The sequence below is a fragment of the Stegodyphus dumicola genome, chromosome 1, assembly GCF_044657685.1.
Source record: "Stegodyphus dumicola isolate Sdum_Otavi_A_Nest chromosome 1, ASM4465768v1".
Taxonomy (NCBI): Eukaryota; Metazoa; Arthropoda; class Arachnida; order Araneae; family Eresidae; genus Stegodyphus; species Stegodyphus dumicola.
Genome location: NC_140768.1, coordinates 98,472,246 through 98,499,426, shown reverse-complemented (window position 1 = coordinate 98,499,426; position 27,181 = coordinate 98,472,246). Strand labels below are relative to the sequence as shown.

The 27,181-nt window shown below is 33.7% G+C and overlaps 1 protein-coding gene across 1 annotated transcript in view; it reads left to right on the top strand.

Moving 5' to 3' along the window:
- LOC118192721 (dipeptidyl peptidase 2-like) overlaps nt 1-27,181 on the top strand; it is a 95,916-nt gene that overhangs the window by 68,193 nt on the left and 542 nt on the right. The window contains exons 5-10 of the mRNA XM_085818033.1: nt 1,426-1,513; nt 5,095-5,261; nt 7,829-8,008; nt 10,923-11,079; nt 21,171-21,235; nt 21,573-21,643. Coding sequence (XP_085674159.1) covers nt 1,426-1,513; nt 5,095-5,261; nt 7,829-8,008; nt 10,923-11,079; nt 21,171-21,235; nt 21,573-21,643 — 728 coding nt within the window. The remainder of the gene's footprint in view (nt 1-1,425; nt 1,514-5,094; nt 5,262-7,828; nt 8,009-10,922; nt 11,080-21,170; nt 21,236-21,572; nt 21,644-27,181) is intronic.

Sequence of the window (27,181 nt, the reverse complement as noted above, 5' to 3'; positions counted from 1 at the left end):
CTCCACCTACACTTGAATTTTAACAATGTTAAAGTAGCTCATCGAGTTGTAGAATGTCGAGTAAGGTGTGTCTATTTGGTCGTTGAATTCTAACAAATCATTGTGGTTAGGGGAAGTGTTGCAATACTAAAACACGTATATTCCCGTTTGACACCATACATGGTGGAGAGCCAGGGTAAGGTTAAATTCATGTTTGAATACTTGAATGAATGTGAATTAAGCAGTAACTAAGGAAACTAAATCGTTCAAAAACAAAAACTTATTCAGTGTCAAGAAAGTGTAAATTATAATGTATGTAGAAAGATACTGATACTTATTCCTTCCAGATGCTGGAAGGAAGAGAACAGATTGATTGCTGAAGTCCAGGAAAAGTTGCTGTAAGAAGATAGAATTAAATAAGTATATACAGAAATTTATTATACCTTTTGTGAGATAACAGATTTTTTTTTTTTATGTAAACGAGGCTCTTAAAATTTAGTTCAGAATTGTAGAAACTTTTCAACAGGTCGTTTATAGGACCTGCTTCCAAGTTTTCCAAATTCTGGCAGCGGCAAATGTAGGGTTTATATTTATTTTAACTAACATTTATTTTAAGTTTAAACTATTTTTCCTGTCATGCCTTACTTTCCCCTGGAACTGCCAATGCCAGAGTATGTAAATTTTAGTAGAACGCGCAAGTATCCAAATTATCAGCGGAAGTATTCTGAGTTAAATAGAAAGGAAACGAGTTCGAAAGTGTGCTTTCTTGCTTCACGAGCGTGGAGGTGGCTAGTTAGAAATGGAAGAACCACGCGTTTCGGCCGGTGTGCTTGCCTCGGCAGATTGTTAAATCTTTCAACGTAATATTCAGAAGTTTGCTGAATTGTCAGCGGTATCTTAGAACGCGGTTAGGTTAGTTACGTTTAAGAGAGCCTCGTAATTAATCACTTGTTGTTATTCTTTTTTTAGTTCCTTATTTTTATTTTACCGTCGGGTCGGCGTAGTTTGTGAGCGTCAAGAGCACGCATCTGTAATTTCTAAAGTTGAATAAAAAGGGATTTAAACCCTTCTCAAGACTTTGTATACTTTCCAATTCATAGCAGTCACCACTTTGTTGCGTGCAGGTTGGAAGCGCGCAACTTTACAAGCTTACTAATTAAAAAAACAACTCGTCGTTAGGCGTAGGCGTTAGGTATATCGTTGTCAGGCGGCGCTCAAAGGATTATTTTGTGCTGGCATACATAATATACAGTGATCGATATATTGGTCACTTCTATAATAAACAACGTCAATTAGATATGCTATAAATTATATCAATTAGATACATTGAAAAATATAGATATGTAGTTAATCTATCACTTTTAAATCCCTGAATTTGTCAGTATTTAGAAGAAAAATAATACAAATTTCACTCAGAAATAAAATAATAATTCACATTTATTGCAGGATTTTCGAGATGTTTCTCCTCAGTGTGAAGCTAAAGTTCGAGCAGGATTTACCCAGACGCAGAAATGGGCCTCAGCTGGACAGAGTGGTAAGCTCTTTTGAAACGATTTACTTTTCAATTTCCAGCTCCTTTAATTTTTATGCAGAGGTACCTCGGTATACGTCATTTTAATCCATTTCAGATTCTTAAACATATGCCAGACTTTACGTATACCAAATGAACTTTTTCAATACGAAATAAAACGAAAATAATTAATCTGTTCTTATAAAAAAATCTCATTATTATTATTATAACATTCTTGAATATAAAAATAACTGTACATAACTGAACGACTGCACATGATACTGTACACAGAAGTTTTTCTGTTATCCAGATTTAAGCAATTTTTCAACATGTTCTAACATCTATGATCTTTCTTTGGGAACTAATTTCACCTCCTTCGTAACGTTAGCCGATTTAATAGCATCACCGTTTTTCACAATCTTAGAATACGGTTTCATAACCGTACATCGTTCCCGTCGTACGGTGTACAACAGCTAAGTCTCCAATAGGCACGCCATCTTCCTACTTTTCAACAATCTCTTTTTGATCCCTCATGATGTTCCTAAGAATTTTCTTCGTTGCTTGATTCTTCTTGTTATTTTTCCTAAACCTCACTAATAATGAATTTACAAACAAATTGCGCGGGAAAACTCAAACTTTCTTCTAAATTCAGAGTTATAGTTCAGGTTATTCACTGAATAGCAGCAACAGGCGTGCTAACGCTCAAGGGTAGTCGTAGCATTGTCTCGAAAACGATAAAAAAAAAAAGGGTAGTACGCCCAGTCATGACTCATCGAATACGAATCGTATTCCCAAAAAAATTTTCGCATCCAAACAAGGGCGTATACCAAGTTGGGCGTATTTCAAAGCGGACGTATACCGAATTACCACTGTATTCATGAGGTTAAACATCTGTGTTATGAACTGAGACTAAGTAATACAGCGAATTAATGAAGTGAACTGTTGTTATAGTAACAAAACATACTTGAAATTGCTCTTACAAACATATTAAGTAAAAGACAAAGTGATTACTGAAGTCCCCCCAATTTAACTTAATTAATAATTTACGAAAACACCTACAGATATAAATATGAGGTAATTGTAAAAAGCAAAGTCAGATTAGAAATTGAAACTAATGACTGCCTGTGGCAACGTTTGGAAATTGACATTGTTGTTTTAAAATAATGGAAGCTGCAGGCACAAAAAACCTAAATTAGAAATTTGTAGAGCATCATCAAATTAGCTGCCTAAAATACTAATTATAAGAAAAGATAATATATAAAATGAATTTTAAAAAGTCCAGCTAATTTAATTTCATAAAAGCATGTAACATTTCTAATTAGATATCTGATGATTTAAATGCATTTTCATTTGCATCAATGAAATTTAAAAGTATTCATAAAAGCTGCCTTTATTGTTTTTACATCGCTCAGTTTGGGTACCAGTAACAGAGAGAGATTGAATTCGAAAGTCAAATATCTTATGCCAGAGGCCTCAAACTCAATTTGTATGACGGCAGAATGCAAGATCGAGTTAATTTTGAGTTTATTTGCTGTTAGTTAGGCTGCCTAATTAATTTTTACTTCCTTGTACGAAGTAAAAAGGAAGTATTGTAATCGCGAAAAGTTTCAGGCAGCATATTTCAACGAAAATATCCATTTTGACCGCTATCGAATGCAATTTAACGATGTTTTTGCGTGATATCTGTACGTAAGGACAGAATAAAAGACTCGTTTCCTCAAAAAAAATTATAAAACTGCTTTAAAATTAATTCTGAAGAGAATTTTTCGTGGCGTCTGTACGAGCGTATGTACGTACGTGCGTGCGTACGTACGTATCTCGCATAACTCGAAAACGAGTAGAGTAGCCTCAGAACCTTGAAATTTTGTATATAGGACTGCTATAACATGTAGATGTGCACCTCGTATTTTGGTTGCAATCAGCCGCACCAAACGTATATAAATACTATATTTATATATATATCCACTCTGTTACTCGGCACAGTGATCTCAGTTTCTTTACTCTTATATGTTTGTAAATTGTACATTTTTTGCTTTAAAAATGATTGAATTATGTTGTTCTTATCTTCCGGTTAAGGTTTTTATGCCTTTCGTAATTCTGGAAGCAATATTTGTACAATTATCAACAATTTAAAAGCTGTCTAAGTGCGGTTAAGTTTTAAATAACATGGCTGACATATTTGTTTACATTTGAAACAGCAGAATTGTAGATTTGTTGCCAATCTGGAGAGACTAAGCTTCGCAACAACAAAATAAACGCCTTCATTTACTATTGCGAATTAAATCATGCTTAATCCTTTCTGGAATGTTTTCGAGGAAATAAGTGTTTAAGATTTACTTCGTAATTTTTAATACAGATATTTTGAGTTTTTATGTATTTTTGCCTTGTCGCGAAGTGAGAACTGAATTAATTGAATGAGAAATACTAAATCGTCTGTGAAAAACTGTTTCTTTTCTGTTTTGTTTGATTAATTTCTTTCATACATCGTTTTAGCTTTATTATAGTATTTAGATAGAACATGTGGCAACGATAAGTTAATTCTTCAAATGATATAAATTTTGTGCATTCAGAGTGTCGTTATAGTAAACAAATATAGTGAATTTTAAAGAGTGCATTTATTCTATAGTGGTTTATGCGCTGTCGACGAAGTAGATTTTATTCAATCCAATCAATTTACATGAAATTCAAGAAAGAAATGCGTATAATTTAATATTCCGTACAAGGAAGTCATGTGGTGTACACATCAGATTTTTTTAATTATGCCACAAAAAATGAAAGCTTTTATCAATAAAATAAAAGGCATTTTAAATAAATTTTTAAATTATTAATTATTTATCAAAACATACATTTACAATAATAATAACTTCGGGAAGAGAAAAAATTCAAATTTACATCTATTTTCCATCTGAAATCTACCTGTAAGAATATCTGAAATCTGTTTGTAATTTTTGTACTTGTAAGGCATTTTTGTTGGTTACGCTTTGCATTTCAAAAATATTGACAACTAAAGATTAAATTCTTAGACTGAAATGTCTTTCAAATAATTCTAAATCACTGAATAAATTACTTTAATTTAAACAAAAAATAAACAAATTACGAAAACTTTTTAACTACTCAGAGAAAATTTAACAAATGGGATATAACTTGAGAATGAATAACAACAATCTAGTCTCTCTGGCTTCTTCATTCAATTTTTCCTCGAAGCGTAAATAAAAACACATATATTTGTATGAAATAATTATAAGATCCTTCATTTATTAGCATAGCTTGGCACTATTTTACTTATTTATTTATTTATTTATTCAAGTTACCGTACAGTAAACATGTTAAACATTCAAAATTTCTTCCAAAGATTTGGTCTTTTCTGAAATCCTTTTAAAAATTTCACCATTATACCAATTACTTCATAAATGACGTATTAACATTCTAGTTCTCGACTATGCGAAGTATGCCTTCATAGGATATTTAAATCTGTTTCAACGTGTAGAAATTTTGTATTTATTAAATCGTACTCGTAAAAAGGAAAGTATTGTTCAAAACCTCAAGTAAAATGCAGCATTTAACAAAATAACCCATTTTTTTAAAATGCATATTTACCTTTTCAGGATTCGAAGAGATTTCCAGAACTTTCAGACTCTGCAAGCCAATAAGCAGTTATAAAGATTACCAACACCTTCTTTTGTGGATTCGAAATGCTTTTGTTTACGCTGCCATGATGGATTATCCTTACGCATCTTCATTTTTTTCGAATTTTCCTGCCTATCCTGTAAAAGTAAGCTAGCTTTCAATTATATTTCTAGCGGGAATAAAAAGTTACAGACAGTGTTTAGAACTGTTTACATCTTTCTCAAAGAAAAAAAACCGTAAGCTAACCGTAATGTATGAAAATGCAATTAGATGGAAGTACATCTGAACAGCATTTATAAAAGCAGCAACATCTGGAATCGCGAACCTTACGGCCGCATCGTGACTCAGGTCGGTGCATAAACTGTCTACAAAAGTGTTTATTTGACTTTTATTTACGCAACTGTTAAATGTAGATATTTACTTTCAGTTCTAAAAATGTTTTAAATTAAGTAAAGATTCATATTTAGGCATTTTTGAAATTTAGAAAAAAATATTTTATAAAATACGAAATAACTTTCTAAGCATTCCTTCGGCCCGAATACTTATAACTAAGGAAATTTTCTACTCTTTATAAAAAAGAGTTTATCATATCATAAAAATTGACCGATATATATAAAGTATTTTCTCCCCGCTTTTCGTATGCGTTCGTGATATAACTAGACGCATAAGCCACGCGTATTCGAATGGTCTTGGGCTCCAGTCCCGGCGAGGGCACTGCACATTTTTCATGTTTCTTGCTTTAAGAAAAAAAAAAAAAAAAATCTGAAAGGTTTCAGATTTTAAATTGCGTTCAAAGGGGCGCTTTTTTAATGCTTTGTATGTTACCTTTGTTTATAAAATATCATGTTCTTCGCACTTAAACCATAAAATTCAGTTCAAGAACAATATCACAAAATATTTAAAAGAGCGCATCTTTAGAGTTTTCTATACACAAAAGATAGAATAGGAAGAAGAAATAAAAGTGTTTTCCGTACAGTGTTGCCATTGCTCGCTTTGAAATCGTTGAGTTTCTTAATCAGAAACTAATGTATGCTTTACAAAATGTGAAATAGAAAATAAAACAAACTCCAAATTTGGGCTTCAAGATTCCCATATTCGGGTGGAGACGTACGTTATTCAAAATTATATATCTCTAGGTACCTGTTTTATCATAATGCGAGAAACATACAAACATTAATGTAGAGTCTTCATTATTTCATTTATTTAAGTATAATACAGGGCTCTAATATTTGGTGGCAACAATTTAAAAATGATTCGCCGTTTATAGTGAATTAACAAAAAATTCCAAAACGGAATTAATAGCTCTTTTGGTCAAATTGCCAAATTGTCCCTTTGGGCTTAAAATAAAAACTATTGCGTTTTTAAGCCCGAACTAAAAGGTGGTGGATGATAATTCGTCACCAATATTTCGTGACTTAGTGCCCTAATCCCCAGTAGCCTTTTAAAAGGGGCAGTATATAAAGCCTTTTCTCCCTCCTTTCCGCATACTTTCGTAGTGTAATGGAAGCACACTCACTCTATGCGTATTTGAGAGGTCCCGGCGGCATATTTCGTAAAGTGCGCACCTGTATCGCCACCGAGGGAATGGCTTCTAGGATGAACCAGTAATATTTCTGTTATTTTACATTATTTGACTTTTGCGTGCTTTAAACAAGATGTTTTGTTACGCAATTTTCTGACCAAAATAATTAAAGCATCGTGGATTTCCTCTGAAAATGTTCAGTGTGAAGTTAAATGAAATATGAGGATAGTTATAAATGTAAATAGTAGATGTCTTACCATTTTTTATTGCAGTCTGTATGAAAACTATGTTCTATAAGCCATGCACAATTGTATTCAAAATGAGCTTTCTTAATTTGCATTCCTACACATTTAGTGTGTTAAATTTCACGTTAATAACTGTTCACTCTTAAATGTATTGCTTGTACAACATTCAAACCAGAATGAATTTATCTTATTCACAACGAATATGCTTAATTTATTCATATATAACTTTTAATCTTAACAATAGGTATAATCAAATCATTCACAATATATATTTTATATATTTAGAATCTTTCAAAATACAAGGAATGCAAGCATTGTGATAAGAAAACACTAGATTCATTGCGACACTTCCAGTTATTCTCAGCTCAATTAAAAAATTATACAGTTGAATTCTCTTAATTTATAGGCGTTCGTAAACGAATCTCGTGTATTCTATCTCCGCCTTCCCTCTCTTTCTGCCTAGGTTTTATCCTTTTGCATTGCGACTCCACGAATATAGTTTATAAATGTAATATTTCCAGAAAAGTGTTGATCGAATGAATCTAGTGAAAATAAAGAACAGATTTATGTAATATTTATTAAGAAATTCTCTTAGCCTTAAAAACAAGGAAGGTGCCAAAATGGCCATTTTCCTGTCTAAAACTCGTGTATTGTTTGTTTTTGACTACATCAAGCATAAATTATATATTGAAATAAAAAGTCAATGATTTAGTTAGTAGTTCCATCAAAGATGCAACAGAAACTTCAGATATAATTATTATTTACTGTACTGCCATAAAGTAAAAGGAAAAAATTGAACAGGAAGATCCTAATGATGACTTTATATATTGTGAGCTTTTATTTTACGATAACTCGTATGTTTCATTACCATTCACTGTTATTACATTTATCCTTACTATGGGTTATTATGAAATGCTTTACTTGAGCCATTCACCCTTCGATTAGGTCATGTGTAACTTATTAATGGCGGCCTCTAGACCAGCAGATGGGCTCCGAGAAGCAAGTGCTCTTTATTACAACGCATCGCAGCCTTTCAAGTGCTTTGATATTTACGAAGAATATTTGTACTGTGCTGATCCAACAGGATGTGGTTTAGGCTTTGATAGCAAAGCTTGGGATTATCAGGTAAGCTAAAAAACTGTTATATGCTACAGAACAATTTAATATTTTAAGTAACTATTATTTTATAGTACAAATCAGTAAAGGATAAAATGTCTTTCATTTTACATATCGCCTTTAGGATTGTTTTCAAATGAAATAACGACGATTAATGCCTATTATTTGATATATAAGAATTCTCTATCAAAATTGCAGATTGATGTTTCATTGAAAAAAAAAAGGTGAGATAAAGCGATTCAAAAGTCATTTTCATTTCGTAACCCCTTGCCTATGACGCCCGGACTCAGTTCGGGCAACGCAAATGCGCTAGTTTTGGAATGTCCGACCTGAGTTCGGGCAAGAGAAAAATCGGTGTTTCAATTCCGTGAAGTCCAAACTCAGTTCGTCCAATGCATAATATGTAATTTACCATTTTAACAATAGATCGCGATACTTTTCCGTGAAATATTCAGTAGTTTGGAGCCATTTGTCGGATTTTTGCAATTTTTCATTTCTTCCCAAATTTCATTCAAACCGCATTATGTTCGCAATGTCGGAACCAGACGATGAAGAAAAATACTTGTTAAGCTCTTCATACCAGTATTTCAACAGAAGAGTATGACTGTTCCGAAAGTGAAACTCATTACTTTCCTCCAGCCGCTTCAAGATTCCCATTCCGACAACCACAAGTGGGTGCAACAAAATTGACACTTCTACTTTTACTCAAAAACAATATTTTGATGACAATTTGATTCACACCATTACGGAAGAGATTAATAGTTATACACAGCAATGCATTGAAAGGCAACATTTGAAGCCAAAAAAGCCGATCAAAAATGTGAGTGTCTACAAATGACTATGAGATGAAAATATCTTTGTTGGTCTTTTGTTGATGCTTTACAGGGTATTATTCAGAAGCCCGATGTCTCAATGTTTGGTCAAAAAAGATATGTCTTGAAACGCCATTCTTTCCCAAAGTTATGTCCTACGACAGATTTCAAATGATAAGAAAAGATTTACATTTTGTGTACAATGAAGAAGTCGACCTTGAAACACACCCTCGTGTAAAATTAGTTTATTATATTTATCTTGAAAATTATGTCATTTGATTTATTTTGCTATAATTTGAGCACAAAATTGCCGTAATCCATTAACATTTCTCACGTATGTGAAAATACTGATTATAGTTGTTATTTCGTTTAATTTTCTTAAACAATCTATTTTACCATTTTGATGATAATAATGAACAAAATTAAAGAGAAAAAAAATTCCCCATCCTTGGCACGTTTTTCTCAAATATATTCATTCCACAGTCAAGGGGTTAAAGATAAATTGTAAGGAAAATAGGATTACGAAATTTGTATACATGTAAATAATTTTAGCGAAGTTATGTTTTAGATTGTAGTATCTTTTGTACAATGTAACATGAAAATCTGAAGAGATGAAAGTCTGTTGGAAAAATAAGATTACAGGGGCAAGTCCATTAACATTGAGGTAATTGGCTGTTTTGCTAAATTGCTGAGATATCGCCAAGCTGGCAATAGTTTTGGCAACTTATTTTTGTAGTCAAATTTGGCGAATAATCGCCAAATGTCGCCCTACTTGGCGACCATTTTGTGACATTTTGGTCGATGCCTGTATAATTAATTGATACTGCAACTGAATAACTGCAATCGATCCCTATATGTAACTGTAACCGCATCCAGTCCTTATATGTTAACTTTAACCGTATATGCCTTAGAGTAATTTTGACAAATGGAAGATATCAGAGATTTCTCGGTGGCCGTGTGAAAACTGTATAAGAGAGTATCAGCTCTCAGTTTTTCAGTTCAGAGCCAACTTCGGAGTATTGAGATTATCTCCGTATGAGCTTCGCTGTTTAGATACGCTTTGCATTGCGTTGTGTTTAACGTTATTATTAGTTTGAAGTATAACTACTTATTGTGCTGTGTGATACTAAGAAGAGCTGTACGAGTATTTTTGTGAAAAATTCCAGAATTTTTTAATGTTTCTTTTTATAAAATAAATTTTATCAAGCTATTATCGGTTCTGTTTGCATTCAGTCCATTAAAAACCGGAATGCACGCAGCCAGCCATATAAGTAATAAAAACAGAAAACTTAAAATATTGCTGTAATTAAAATAAACTGTTTTTATTCAATAGCTAGCAAAAGGAGCAACTGTCATGAAATAGCCCTAAGGCAATGGTTTCTCCTATTCAGAAAAATATTATTTTAAAATGAACTCAGATGTTGAGACAGAAAGTTCCAACAGAAAATTTCGCAGAAACTTGGAAAAAAGCTTTAAAAATAAAAACAAATGTTTGTATTTAGTGTAAGAAATATTTGGTTTTGATAACGGAAAAGAGGTAGAAAATCAAAAGAAAAAGAATTAAATACGGATAAAAAATAAGAATCTTTTTTAATCTTTCTGTTACATAAAATAAATTATTATAAAAATAGTTAATTGGTTTAAAAATTAAACCTTTCCATTAAAATTAATAATTAATACAATGGAACTACACGAACTACTCCACTTAAATCAAGGTCCACCAGCGGCCGAGCTGTAAAGTCGCTGAACACTGGTAGTTCGGTCCGAGGTTCGAATCCCGCGAACGGGCTGGCTGCATGGGTGTTTTCGTGGTTTTCCCCATTTGTAACGTGTATACGAGCCAGTTTCCCTTACAAAGTCCTCCACGAAGGCATCCCTCCCCTTAGACAGATAGCCCTACTGTGCTTTGCCATAATTAAATACACCACCACTTAATCAAAGTGCTATTAACAGCTACCTAAATATGATTTTTGTTTCTTCACTTGTAAAATGGATATCGAATGAATTTCATTCATATTGTAGCATTTAATTGACAGTGTAGCAAAAAGTCAATACTTTTACACTGCAAGAAATACTGTATTTCTTTCATTTATATTTATTTTTAACCGCAGGCTTGTACAGAGATCAATCTTGAAGGTAGTACAACGGGAGACAAAGATATGTTCCCTCCTTTGCCTTTCAACTCCTCGATGAGAGATGAGTATTGCATGAAAACTTGGAAGGTACTTCCACGCAGAAATGTTTTAGACGTCATATTCTGGGGTGAAGGTAAATTACTTGAAATTCCTAATCAAATACTAAACGTTAAGTATGAAAAATAGGTAAATATAACTGGAAATGGAAACGAGGGAGAAAGTACACATAGAATGTATAAACATATAATGTACAAGCCTAGTGAAGTCTCACTTCACTGGCGCCCAATTAACTGGGAATATGAAAATAAAGGCACTTTTGAAAGTCTATATTTAAATTCAAAAGTTAGGCCTATGATATAAAGAAACATATAATGGTTTAAATGTCAGTGAAGAAAATATTTATGTTATGTTTCTGCCGTCCAGCGTAACAAGCCTATCTAACCTATGAAACAAAGGATTTTATCTAGAAAGTAAAATTAAACTCAGATCCCTTTTTATGAGTCGAAATTTTGAAGGTAATAATGCATGTTGAAAGAGCCAGATATACTTTGTCTCATGCTTAGAAAGGTGAACACTACGTTGCTGTTGGTGTAAATTGTGCCCTATGATCCTGTTTCTAAAAAGACGTGTCGAGTGACGCAGATTCTCTTGGTTTCAAAACATGTTTAGCGCCCGTTGCCGACATCTTGGATTTAGTTACCTGCTTGAAGAAAGTGAGTATTAGTGAAAAGGAGGTGCAGATTTGAGCGGATGTGAACAATTCTGTTTCCTTCACATTCTCTCAAGATGATGATCAGAAAGTACTCAGATGTACTACTTGAGAGTTTTAAGTACTCTCAAGATGATGATCAGATGTACTCAGAAAGAGAAAAGTGAGGAAATGATGAAAATAAGACTGAATACAGAAATTTACGTAGGAAGATGACGAAAGTTTGTAGACTTTAAGATTTGTCGAGAAAAGTTCATCTGTGCCAGCGCACGATGTTATGAAGCTTCATTATATACACAGCAAATTTTTAAAACTATGAAATTAAATAGTATTAAACTATGGTAAATTAAATATGATTAATTTTGTTTTTATGAAATATAAAATCACGTGCGTGTGTTTTAATTTAAAATAAACAGTATGATTTTCGACATTATTTATTTAATTATGGCCGATAAGTCAAAAACATGACCGGTGAACTTCACATGCCACAGTTTCTACAGATGTCATCACAGAGCATAAAAAAGTAAGTTCTAGAAATATACAGGGTGATTCTAAATTACTATTACAAATTAAGAGGGGTGATAGTACTCATCCAGATGAGCAATAATTAGCATAGAACATAGGGTCGCATTCCACTCTGAGAGGCAGAAAAGAGGAATATTAGAATTCCAACCTGAACTTACAGCAGTGTTGTGAGAGCGAATGAACGAGACCAAAAGTTGCGCAATCAGTTTAGTGAAAAACTCACAGAGCGTGCAAAAAAAAAACGGATAAAACCGAAAACTTGGCGTTCGAGTGTTAATTCGAGCCCAGACTTTGATGGCAAATACTCAAATGCACATCTTTGATTCTCAAGGTCTCAACCTCGCAACCGATTGCAATAAGTTAATTATCTAATCAAAGGCTGAATTAACTTTTCAATTTAAATTAACACCAACTCCCACTGTATGCCGAAATTAGAATGAAAAGTTCAAGTTGTATTCCGGCTGTCTGAACTTCGTGTCCCATTAGAAGGGCACTTCAAGTAGGGAGAGAGTTCTCATTGTGTTCAGAAGAACAGGATAGAAGATGGCGAAGGGGGAAAAATCTGCTACCTTGGGGGATAGTATCAAACGTACCTTGAGTTGGAGTTAATTGATAATATTCAGCCCTTGATTAGATAATTAACTTGCTGCGATCGGTTGCGAGATCTAGACTGTGAACCAAAGATGTGCATTTGAGTGCTTACCATCAAAGTCTGAGCTCGAATTAACACTCGAACGCCAAATTTTCGGTTTTTATCCGTTTTGTGCACGCTCTGTGAGTTTTTCACTAAACTGATTGCGCAACTTTTGGTATCGTTCATTCGCTCTCACAACACTGTTCTAAGTTCAGGTTGGAATTCTAATATTCTTCTTTTCTGCCTTTCAAAGTGGAATGCGATCCTATGTTATGTGGTAATTATTGCTCACCTGGATAAGTACTATCATTCCTCTTAATTTGTAAAAACAACTTAGAATCACCCTGTATATTCAGGTATCCGGAAAAATCTCTTGTCCAGAAGATCTACCAGCGGCCGAGCGGTAAAGTCGCTGAACACTAGTAGTTCTGACGAGTTCGATTCCAGGCGAACGGCTGGCTGCATGGGTGTTGTGTTTCCCCATGTGTAACGCGTATACGAGCTATTTTCACTCAGAAAGTCCTCCACGAAGGCATACCTTCCCTTAGGCAGATTGCCCTATTGTGCTTTATCATAATTAACCAAACCAAACTCTTGTCCGGAATCGACGAAATCCGGTTGCTACCGGTTAAAAGGAATTCTATTGTATTGCAGGGAATTTTGCATAATATATTCAAAGTAATCTCCGCTGCTTACAACACAAAGTAACATATTAAATGCGTCTACAAAGGTTTAGGAGTGAATTCATAAATGCTCGAAATCTGGAATATATGGTTGTAAGATATTTTCTCTCCCCTTGCCACGTGCCTTTGTGGTGTAACTGAAAGCACGTCCGGTTAGCAATCAAGAGGTCAAGAGTTCGAATCCAAGTGAAATAATTGTTCATTTTTCCTGTTTCTTCTTCCAGAAAATTCTTATGATTCCACGTGCTTAGTTTTTGATATATATTCTGTTTGACTTCTGATTGTATGATATCTTGCGGTGATCTCTTAATGCATTCATAAAGCATCTAGATTGCTTTGTTGACGCCAGTTCTTGGAATATTCTATCTTCCCTACCATGCAACGATATTTTTCCTCAGATTAGTGAAATGCTAAGTAATTCTTTTTAACCATTTTGGTCTTGCAGGTGGCGTTTGCCATTTTCGTGTATAAAAAATTTATTTTATTGGTTGTAGTAATTGTTTTACATCCCTGGTGGTGGCAACTGCGGGGGCATCCTAGTTTCTACACCTCAAGGAAACTGTTAATTTATTGCAAGGGCACCCACGAACCTGGCATATATAAAAAATACTTTGTAGTTTTTTTCCCATTTTAAAGAATTATTTACCAGTTGGAGCATTATTTTATCACGAGATTTATATAATGAGAATATATGTGAGACTTATTTAATAAACTGAAAATATAATTTTTGAGGATTTGGATAAGCGTTTGCCATCTGCAGGCTTTATCCTTGGCTAAGTTTTGCAGCTAGCAGAAGGCTTCTGCCAAAACAATATTTGAACATAGTGAAACTGATCAATTCCTAGGGTCATTGTTAATTTCTGGCAGCATTAGCGTAAAAATACATTTCCTGTCTTAAAAGGTGCCCTACTCTTATTAGAAAATAAGTTATTCTGCTACTTACAGTGCAGTCAAACCCCACTTTGAGTACCCGATTTTTAACGAATGAATGTTTTAGTCTAATCCAATTTTCTATCAATTTAATATTATTTTATACGGTTAACGAGCTACCAAATGTATAAAAACAGAACACAACGAACATTTTTGATATCTCGGATTAAAATTGTTTCGTAGGTTCAAGAATTTCTGGAATATAGCAGGTATAGCGCTCAAATCATAAAAAATCAGGTCATAGAATGTGCAGCATCCTTAGGAGATCCTACTGTGTTTAGTACTAGGCCAAAGGACCCATTGATCTATTTAGATGAAGAGCCTGAATCGACCCTTTGATTCCATTCAAGTTCTTTGACTCAACTCTCAGATTGCCACTCTGTTCAAGGCTTATACTTATTCACAGCGTGCCTCTTCTGCACTTGTCATCTCGCATCTTCCTTTTAGCGGAAAAAAAAAAAAAAAAAAAAAAAATATTTATCTAGGTTTTTTAAACTTTCAGTGACCATTTTTAATACTCGCTTCAAGATTACACTTCTAAATAAATAAAAGGTTAGCTAAATGAATTTGTATATCGCATTACAATATGCTCTGAAAAATCTTTCGAAAGCCTTGTAGAACATAATTTTTTTGCCTAACTTCAAGTACATTAAAGACCACGTTAACCTGCCAAAGATCGGTTTTTCAATTTTGATTTTAAAAAATGAAACGAATATTGCTGAATCCAAAAATATGTAATATATTTAGCTTTGTAGCACCAAGCTCTTATAAAATAAATTAAAAGACATACATTAACACAGGTCTGCCCCTTTTTTAAAGAGACAATTTTTAAAAGACGTCTTTTTAATAGCGTTTAACTGACATTTATCTTATTTTCCCCAATTATAACGCTCTTTTTATATCAACGGTATTACGCATAAGCACTCATTTCAGAATTATGCCCGATAGCAATAAAAATTCTTTTTTGAAATCTGAATTCGAAGGTACATTTACTTGAGCATATTCGTGGACAGAATAGAAATATAGGTCTGTTGGTGTAAAATCGATAGAAACTGGGAAAGAGATATAGTTGTATGTTTGAAAGAAATTACTTTTAGTCGAATGGAATAGCTGAAATTTCAGAGATTGATAGTGATGTACAGGCACGTAAGCGGCTTGAAAAATTCACAAATCCAATTTTTCTTAAATCCTCCCCCCCCCTACTGCCGGGTTCTGGCTACTACAAAGGCCGTAAGCAGTGGTCTCTTTATTATGAAGGCACCTACTAGGTGGGCCACCGTTGCGTTCTATGAGGATATGAACAAACTATATCCATGCCTTCTCCGGGATACGAACCCGCGTCGGTACGGCACTCAGAGTCACTAAACACTTTTCCGTCTGGGAAACTCCTTTTTTAGAGTTGAAACAATGAATTTAAAAAATCTCTCAGGAAGCAAGAATCTTTAAAAGACCGAATAAAAGGAATCGTGAAGCTACAGAGCATTCATCACAGCGCGATTTTGCTAAAATACAGTTATATTTTTTTAAAAAAAACATAATCGAGTCGTTAGGTTAGGTTATTTAATTACGACAAAGCCTCGAGGGCTACCTGCCTAAGGGAAGGGATGCCTTCGTGGAGGACTTTCTAAGGGAAACTGGCTCGTATACACGTTACACTTGGGGAAAACCACGAAAATCCCATGCAGCCAGCCCGTTCGCGGGATTCTAACCTCGGACCGAACTACCAGTGTTCAGCGACTTTACCGCTCGGCCGCTGGTGGGCGCTATAATCGAGTCATTTTATTGCTATTATAATTCCACGTTTCTCTCAAAACGAATTTTTTCACCCATCAAATAAACCTTAAATTTTGTTTTGTCGTGTTAGTTATATAAATGTATTGAGTAAACCTACTTAAATTTTCTCCAAGATTAAGTGAATTATTAAGAAATGGATTTTGCTTAAAATATACTACATCTTTTTTTTTAAGAATGTTGTTTACTTCAAAAGCATTTTTCCCGTTTTAGAATAAAAATAGATTCACTTGAATTTCTGAATGAATTTGTAATTATCAATGCAAATTTGAAATGAATTTATGAATAAGAAAAATTTTTATGTGTACCTAACTGTGGTCTTGTATTTGAAATCTGTTGTCTTAAGGACTTAAGACAAGATTACTCACCAAAATTGTAATATCGACGATAAAATCTAATATAACAATAATAATAAGTAGTTTTTACAAATAAAATATTTCGACTATGCAATGAGTTTTAGTTGGAAAATCGTCATATTAATAATAATGGAGGGTTTCTCGCTTTTCCCCGTCGAAAAAGTCTTAATCCCTTTGATGAATATTACATTTGTTTATTAGCATACATAGTATCACACCATGCCAAAAAGTGTTATAAATGCTAGCGTATAACATCCATTAGAAACGTTTTATGAATTACTACATTCTAATATACGTATCTGTATTATTCATAATAAATGTATTAAATTTTAGATTACTTTCCAAACAAGATAAAACAGAAAGGAAATTAGTAATATAGATAGATTTTACTTACAGTATATATTAGTTATAGTTATAATCATCATTCTGATATATTAATTTACTCATACGACTGTATATTTTATTTAGACACAATAACACGCCGAATAAATACTAATTCAGAAGTCAAACAACAAAAATCAGCGTTATACCTACAAAATTTTCACAGGACTAGTTTCGATGGTTTTACCGAACCATCATCTTCAGCTGCAAAACCGCAAATGAACAAGATAGGAAATAATGATTAGATAAGATAAGAAAGCCTGGACAAGAATAAGCAAGTGGCGCCATCTGTTGGCGAAACCAGAACTAAAACATAATTTCTCTAAAAGCCGAAGGCAAATTTGGATTGGAATTAAGATCGTTAACTAGAACAGAAAGATTTTTATGAATGTGAAATGCCTCTAGAAAATCCAGTTCTCCAATGGAAGATGTTTTTTGAATTCACCCAACATTATTAATCAAGCAGTTAAAAAACATCAAGCAGTTCACCCAACAATCAAGCAGTTCACCCAACATTATTAATCTAGCAGTTAAAAAATTCTCATCTGAACACACTAAAAGCCACACTCTTATTTTAGGAGATTATAAAATTTCTGTTTTCATTCCCTTCTTTCCATCAATTAGCTATAAAGCTGCACATATTTTGCAGAAATTTAACTTTCGGGTTGTTTATTCTCCCATCAATAAAATTCCAACTTCTATACTCAAGGACCCCATTCCGGATATGAATTCCTGGGGTATTTATAGGATTCCTTGCCAGTGTGGTTTAATTTACATTGGCCAAACTAAGAGAGCCTTAAAATTTCGCGTCAAAGAACATGAGGCATATGTTAGAAAAAAGGAAACACAGAAGTCTTCTGTTGCTCAACATTGTTGGTCCGAAAATCACACTTTCAATTTTTCTGCTGCCAAAATTATTCAAAAAACATCTTCCATTGGAGAACTGGATTTTCTAGAGGCATTTCACATTCATAAAAATCTTTCTGTTCTAGTTAACGATCCTAATTCCAATCCAAATTTGCCTTCGGCTTTTAGAGAAATTATGTTTTAGTTCTGGTTTCGCCAACAGATGGCGCTACTTGCTTCTTCTTGCCAAGGCTTTCTTATCTTATCTAATCATTATTTCCTATCTTGTTCATTTGCGGTTTTGCAGCTGAAGATGATGGTTCGGTAAAACCATCGAAACTAGTCCTGTGAAAATTTTGTAAGTATAACGCTGATTTTTGTTGTTTTACTTCTGAATTAGTATTTATTCGGCGTGTTATTGTGTCTTAATCATAGAAGCCCCAAACAGGCTTACATTTTGCTTCTTTTTTGCACGTGGTGTGGCCGCCATTTTGTGATTGTAGGAGTTTCGGTGAGTACATTTTTGCAATTTTCAAGTTATGTTTATGTTTTGTACATTTGGATATTGTGCTTTGCTTGTCTGATTTCATGCATTTTGCTTACAAACGTTTTGTTTTCTATTCATTTCAGTGAGGGATTTTTCTGTGTTTTGTGTGTACTTTATTATTGCTCAGTTAATTTAGTTTGATTTTTGCATTGTTTATCATGCCTTCATCCGTTAATCGTTTCACTAAATTACGCCTGAAACGGCAAAAATTCCTGAATCATCTTGACTTTTTACTTAAACGTAAATGTAAAAAATTGATCCCCAATTTTATTCAAATCAAATCTAATCAAAAACCTTCGAGTCGCGTTTCAAGAATTCTGTTAAATTGCAAGCTTGCCTTACTTCGGTCCGTGATAAGGGATACACGTCAACAATTGTCCAAAATTGAACATGAACTCTATAAGCTTCATCTGGAACTCGCTAAATCATATCCAAAATTCACTGCCCTTGAACAAAAGTCTTGGTCTAGAACGGAGAATGCAGTTAACCGTCATAAAAACACCCTTGCAGTTAAATTCGAAAAACTTCTTTTACAGTCTTCCAGTTCAAGTAGTTCAAAAAATCTTCCCATTGTAAACATCAAGCCAATAGTTAATATTTCTAATGTTATTCTTTCAGAACAAGAGAGAATTCTAAAATATAATTTTAACTTCTCACAAACCTGTAAACCCTCGATTCCAAAGATTTTGGCTCCTATCGAAAAAGCTTTCAAGTTCAGTAAAGTTTCAGATTCACAGAAAGAAATGATTAGGCATCTTATCGCTCATAATGTGAAATTCAATAATAAACCTTTGAAACCAAATCTAACTGCGAGAGAAAGAGCTACAATGCGCGAAATTCATTCTAACCCGGATATTATCATTTCAAAGGCCGACAAAGGCGGCCAGATAGTCGTCATGGATAAGAACACTTACATCGATGGTGTCACTAAACTCTTAAACGAAGGACCATATAATCCGATCCCTAAAGATCCTTTACCTTCGGACTTATCCAAAATAAAAACTGCGATCAAATCTTCGCAAATCATTTCAAGCAACTTAAAACATTCGCTTATCCCATCTGTTGCGAATTGTGCCAGATTATATGCTCTTCCCAAAATTCATAAAAGTGGTATTCCTTTCCGCCCTATTGTATCAAATTTAGGTACTGCCTCGTATCCTTTAGCTAAATATTTGGTTTCTAGATTTTCCACTCTATTAGACAATAACATTTACACCATAAAAAATTCAATAGAGTTTGTAAAAAAGGTTAAAAACATTTCTCCTAGTAATTTACTCATGGTTTCTTTTGATGTAAAATCATTATTCACCAATGTCCCAGTGGAGGGTGCATTAAGATGTCTAGAAACCAGACTTCGCGAATTTCATTTCTCTTGCATCGAAATTGAGGAGCTAATTTCTCTCACTCAACTCTGTTTGAAACAAACACATTTTGTTTTCCAAAATAAATATTACAAACAAACTGAGGGATTAGCCATGGGAAGCCCCCTCAGTCGCATCCTGGCTGATATCTACATGCATTATTATGAATAAAAATTGTTTGAAACTTTAAACTTCCCGACATGGTTCCGCTACGTAGACGATACTTTTACCCTGTTTGAAGGTAATAAAGATGATTTAAATAAAGTTCTTTCAACAATGAATTCTATTGATCCTGCTATTCAGTTCACTTTTGAACTTGAGAGTTGCAATTCTCTTCCGTTTCTCGACATTCTGGTCACACGTAACACATCCAACTTCAGTACTACAGTTTACCGTAAACCTTCATCGGTTTGCCTTCCACCGCACTTTAAATCATGTCATCCGACTAAACAAAAGTTAGCTTCATTTTATTCCTATGTTTTCAGTGCTCTTCAAGTTTGCTCCTCCAAATTAGCCCTTGATGAAGAACTAAATTATTTAAAAGCAACAGCTATTGACAGGGGCTTTTCACCCAACATTATTAATCAAGCAGTTAAAAAATTCTCATCTGAACACACTAAAAGCCACACTCTTATTTTAGGAGATTATAAAAATTCTGTTGTCATTCCCTTCTTTCCATCAATTAGCTATAAAGTTGCACATATTTTGCAGAAATTTAACTTTCGGGTTGTTTATTCTCCCATCAATAAAATTCCAACTTCTATACTCAAGGACCCCATTCCGGATATGAATTCCTGGGGTATTTATAGGATTCCTTGCCAGTGTGGTTTAATTTACATTGGCCAAACTAAGAGAGCCTTAAAATTTCGCGTCAAAGAACATGAGGCATATGTTAGAAAAAAGGAAACACAGAAGTCTTCTGTTGCTCAACATTGTTGGTCCGAAAATCACACTTTCAATTTTTCTGCTGCCAAAATTATTCAAAAAACATCTTCCATTGGAGAACTGGATTTTCTAGAGGCATTTCACATTCATAAAAATCTTTCTGTTCTAGTTAACGATCCTAATTCCAATCCAAATTTGCCTTCGGCTTTTAGAGAAATTATGTTTTAGTTCTGGTTTCGCCAACAGATGGCGCCACTTGCTTATTCTTGTCCAGGCTTTCTTATCTTATCTAATCATTATTTCCTATCTTGTTCATTTGCGGTTTTGCAGCTGAAGATGATGGTTCGGTAAAACCATCGAAACGAGTCCTGTGAAAATTTTGTAGGTATAACGCTGATTTTTGTTGTTTGACTTCTGAATTTGTATATTTTATTTCAATTAATATATATATTAATAGCTATTGATTTTTAATTGTATTACAATTCATTTTACTATTACATCCTTTAATATTAAACCTATTTTATTTATTTAAAATTTTTATACTAAATGAATTTAAAAAAAAACTGCTGTTTTTAGATATAACATCAGCTTCTAATATTGTCTTCAGCAATGGAAATTTGGATCCTTGGGCACCTGGAGGAGTAAGTGCACTTTTTTTTTTTTTTTTTTAATCTTTTCTTGTATTGTAAATATGTGATAATTTCAATTTTTGCATGTAGTTTTACTTGCATCTATTATATTGTAATGAAAATGTGTGATATTTTAATACTTACCCATTCCTTAAAAAAATAGTATATTTTGTGTCCCTAGTTATGCATTTGATATTGAAACCTTAAATTGTTCAGCTAATAATAATATTTAGTATTAATCTTAAATCAAAACAACAAGACACATTTATCCTGTTAAGTCTGAAAGGCTCACATTACTTTCCTTAAAATAAGTGTAAATTTTAATTGTGGTGTTTTTAAAATTTAATAGGTTCTACAGAATATTTCGGACTCACTCGTTGCAGTTATGGTTGATGGAGGAGCTCATCATTTAGATCTAAGGTAAATTGAGTTTTTTTCTTTAACTTTTTGTTTGCAGGGGTTACAGACGAAAACATCGCGTATGCAAGATGAAACACTGTCATAAATTGAGGAAGAAAAGAAAGTGAAAACATCACAGTGCTGAAACATCTCCGTAGAAAATAAAAAGGTTCAAAAGCTTCGCAATTTTGAAACATCTTCGTAGAAAATTATCGTGGTCAAAAGAAAAAGCACTCACAAATCATGGCATGATCCTTGGGCACATGTTATCGCAGACACATGTTTTCAGATTTTAAAAAAGTTAAATGCATGATCATATAACGAATCGTGATGGCAAGATGGAATGAGAAATATATTTCTACCTCTATATTTCACATTTTTTAATTAACTAGCAACTTTTTATCGAGAAAGTACAAAAAACTTCAACATTCAAGAACTGAAAATAATTAATAATACCTATTGCAGTTAATAGAATTTAAACTTATGTAGCTAACTATTAAAGGTCATTATTTAATCTCTTTTACAAAGTTTGATTTGTGTTGTGAACATGCATTCGACAAACTTTAAGAAATCCTAAAATATACATGTCTGAGATGGTATTATCCGGCGGTGCTTCATTTTTTATTACGGTATTTTCTAAGACAATATTTTAAAACTGAGAAGTTTTTGAACAAATTAATTTTTTACGATGACGTTTTATGCCAAGATGTTTTAAAACTGCGATGTTTTCCCCTTGCTTTCTTTTCTTCCAAGATATTTTGTATAACGATGTTTTCCTCTTGCTCTGCTTTTTCTGCGACATTTTTGGCTGGGATATTTTTGACGGACACCTTTGGAGAGATGTTTTCATATTTTAAAATAACAGTAATACTCCGAAGTTAGGCGATAAGTGGGACTAACAAAAAGTCCTAAGTAAAACGATTGATATAATAAATTGTACGAGAGTTTAAAATGAAATAGATATATGTTTGGGCTTTAAAACGTTTAGAAAAATTTATTAATATTACCAAAGATAGGTTGTTACTAAGAATCTATTTTTTTACTTTATTCCAATAAACTGAGGGAAGATAACTTTCATCTCAATATGGAATGAAAAGGGACAAGAAATTTTGAAAGATCCATTCATGAAACTTTCAGTTTTTATCAATCATTTTTCTGTCGTCTAATAATTAATTCTGGTGATTTCTAAGTGTGAATTCGATGTACTGTTTTCTATTACACGCACTAAGTAACATAATTCTATGAACAGAACATCACGGTTTTTAGTTACTTTTCTCACTTAAACGTTTCAGTTTTGAATGATAAACAAATATTTACTTTTGAATAATTACAAAAAGCACTCAACAAAATTAATTCTTCACATCTGTCGGTACATTTGAGATTCACTTTTTTTTTTTTCGGTTTTATACGAGTTTTTATGTAATGTAAATTTTTTTCTTTTTCGGTTTTTGATCTTAAATATACCGGGAGAACGAAACACGTTTCCGAAGCATATTAATCAACTTTTATAAAGCTTTAATTCATTTTCCCCTGATGAGTTCTGAATAAAGTTTGGAGTTTCAATAAAGGGAGATTAATTTTTATTATCTTGTATATAGTTCCCTTTTTGCATTTTTAGTTTTCGAGTTTGTACTACTATGATCATTTTTATTTTGCATTGTTTAGATTTTGTATTTAACCCCTTTACAAGGATGCAGTTATTAATATTGTTGAGGAATTGCCTTGCTTTGATTCCAATTTACTTTTAACTTTAGATGCTTTAGGGTGTCTCAAAAAGTCGTTGCCAATCTTAACATGCTGGTCTGTATTACCATAATAAACAAGATTTACATAAGAACTTGCCTCCGAAACTGCGAGCGGTGACCGCTAGAGGGCAATATTCGCAAGCGTATAGGGAAAGAAAGAAAGACTGTTGAAAGAGGTGTTAATATGACTTTTATTAAAGAACGTGGTTAAATCACAGAAGAAGCTCAAAATTCCTTCCATTCGCCACAATGCCTGGTTCACAGTGTCGATGCATGAATTCACGGACCTGCTCAGAATGGGCAGATGTGTCACGAACACGTGCCACCCCTTCAATGAACCTGGCGATGAGGTCCATGTTCGATGTTCCTGTCTTCTCGCACACCATAGACTTATGTATCGAGGGATCGCGGTAACCATACCACTAGTCCGCCTCTGCCAATCCAGCGATCAGAATATGTCCTATCGAGGTATTTCCGCGCAGTGCTGCTAAAATGTGCAGGCGCTCCATCATGCTGCAGTTGGCATGTAGCTGCTGGAACGTTAACCAACGAATCACACAACACTCTTTCTACAAAATGTCACCTAAAATGTCCATAAAGAACTGAGTTAATAAACCAATTCATCTTTCTCCTACAACGTCCTCGCCTGAAATGATTACACTTCCCACTCTCCCATAAGCCTGCGAACATCGTCCTCTAGTGGTCGCCGTTCGCATTTTCGGACACAAGTTCCTATGCAAATCTTGTTTGTCATGGTATGACAGACCAGCATGTTAATTTTGGCAACGACCTTTTAAGACACCCTGTTTATATATAATGTAGTAGGAACAATTTCTTCGAAACACATTTTTTCTTTGGTCATTGGAGTGGTACATAACTAGGGGTGCTAAATACGCCCCACATTTTATATACGCAGCTACATTTTGTAATAATAAATTAACACTGAAGAACGGCGACATAGATGCTAGCTAAGCTACACAGCAGGAGAAAAAGTGATGCATACTCCTTGGTAGTCCTAATCGAACACAACTAATCCAACACTCTTATTTCAACACAGCTGAGAATTACGAAGTATATTCGTGAAATAACTGCAAAAGATGATACTAAAAAGTGAAGCATAAGACGAATAATAGTCCAACTAAAATACTGAAGAACGGCCAATCACCAAAATACAGAACAATTGTGGTAGCTTGCTGAGCTGAGACACGTGCAAGAAAGTCAAACTAAATGATGCCGAGAAATACAGAAGTAAAATATAAAATTAAGCTCATACAAAAAAGTCAAGAAAAATTCAAGTACACTTTATAATTAAACAAATTTAATAAACCTATTTTGCGGCATTAAAGAAATCTTCAAAAATAGAAAATAAAATGAACAGTTTATCAATTGAATTTTCCGTAGCATGAATTTCAGGAATTCGATTAATTAGCTTTTTAATAGCATTCTGCAAGGAAATACCATTAAACATTTTGCAAGGAAATATAATTAAACATTTTGTTGAGTTCATTAATAATATTGTGATCCTCTTTAATGACATTGAAAATAACACGAAAACTGGCACACCTTGTTGTTTAACATTTGTCCATGACTGTTCACAGAACCATGTGCCATGTTTCTAATTGCGCCCGGATAAGAAATTTCAGGGTTAACAGAGATCGGATTATCCATATCACTAGATTTGATTTCTGAGTTATTGCTTGTCGTAGCGTTAACATTAGAAGTACGAAATTTTGGAAATTTTATACATCCACGAAAATTTGCAGTGTGCCCAGTTTGACCACCATTTCACTCTCCAGCACACTCGGCTTGAGTTTACAAGTTTCTGAAGAATGGTAGAAGTGTTGGCAATTTTGGAACTGAGCCATACTCCCTCTGACTTTATACGGAACTACTGAAATATAAAAATACAGAAATTTTTTCATCTCATAAAATTCGTTCATAGCAGGGACAATCTTTAACTGAACTTGATGCAGTGTCATGGGGTTTTCGGTTCTTTGCCTAAACATCCGAGCTACTTTCGTAATAGTAAAACATTGTTCATCAGCTCATCCTGATTTCAGCAACAGGCGTATTCATTGGTAAATCTATAGAAACCACCTTAAGTGGTTTTTGTAAATTATGTAATGGTCAGTCTTTTTTTCAATCAGATGTCTAGAAATGATGCTGTGATCCTCCTCAGATTTAAATAATACTTTCAGGAAATATCCGTTAATACGGCCAGTAAAGTCAGAATTCGTATCTTCTTAAGAAAATCCGAAAATCTGACCCTGGTTATACCATAATCGATTTAGTTTTGGGATGCTGCATAATTTTAACAACTTTATTATGACCCTTTCGGGTAACCATCAAATCGTTACTTGCATTGTTTCTTAACTTCAACATTAACCTCAGAAAGTTCACTGAATTTATTCTAAAATGGTAAATCCACATAGGATTTTAGAATCATAGTAGGCTTAGCCGTATTTCTCGGCATAACAAAGCCATTAGGAGTTACAGAATCATTAAAGCGTTTTTTTTTTTTTTTCCAAGTCTTTTCGACTTTTACTATTACCAGGTACAGGAACATTAACTACGCTACTAGCACTATTTTTCACATTACTAAAAACAGAAACATTATCCAAAGGAAGGTTGCAAAAATCAAAACTGCAGTCAAGGTTAACATCACTAGAAGAGTCTATGCTCCTTAGTGTATGGTACAAGACATTAAGAGAATTATTAGAATTATTGTTGCCACCAAGAAGTTCACACTTACCTTGCACCTGGGTGAGAATACTTTGATACTTACACTAACTAATATAGATATCCAAACACATGGCTTTACGCTCCGGTGTCGTAAGTTTCTCGAAAATTCTCTTAAAACCATCAAAGTCCGTTTGCATCTTGTCTTTTGGTCCTAAAAGCAGCACTAGATCCGAAAGATTGTAAGAATTTTTTGTTGTAAATCCGTATAAATAACACCAAATTTTTCAGCAATATAGTATGAGTCTTATTAACCACACGCGGTCGTTTATCATCTTCCGAAATAGGCTAAAGACGCACGTGGTCGGCGCTTTCCTTCGCTGGGAAAGGAGGAAGCTGGGGTATATTTATAACGAAATCCAATGAACAATAATCACAAGACCACTATAAAAGTACGTCCTACCCACGAGACAGCTGAGGGTGGAAAATCCAGTGATGAGTACTTTGATACTTTGTTTCTGTACTGGTGTACAGCAGCGGATGATTTTTCCTGCTCTTGCCAATTTTAGAAAGAAATCCCTAAGATAGGCCTGACATCTGAAGAAACAGACGAGGGAAACAAAGAGCGAGGCGCTTTTCTTCTTCGCAAAAGACTGGTTAAGGCCAGAAAGCTTTATCGGGTGGTCACGTGAGTGTGGTCTTCGAGTCAGGAGATCTGTTCGTCACATGATCGTTGACATCTAATGACATTTTGTGAGAATAAAACAGCAATCTAGCGAATTGAAGGTGGTCAGAGTTGCTGTGAAGGAGGTTGTAATAAAATAGAAATTAGAAATTAAAAGGGCTATTGTCAATTAAGTTACTAATATGATAATAATTTTTCTTCATATTTTATATTACATATATATACTTTTCATATTGTCGATTACAATAAGAAAGGGAGGTGCACAACTAGATCTTATAGCAGCCTCATATACAAAATTTCAGCGTTCCACAGCTAATCATTTTTGAGTTATACGAAATACATACTTGCGTACGCATATATAGATGTCACGAAAAAATTCCCTTTTGAATCCATTTGACGATCCGTTTTGGAAAAAAGTTTTTTTATTCTGTCCGTAAGTACAGACGTCAC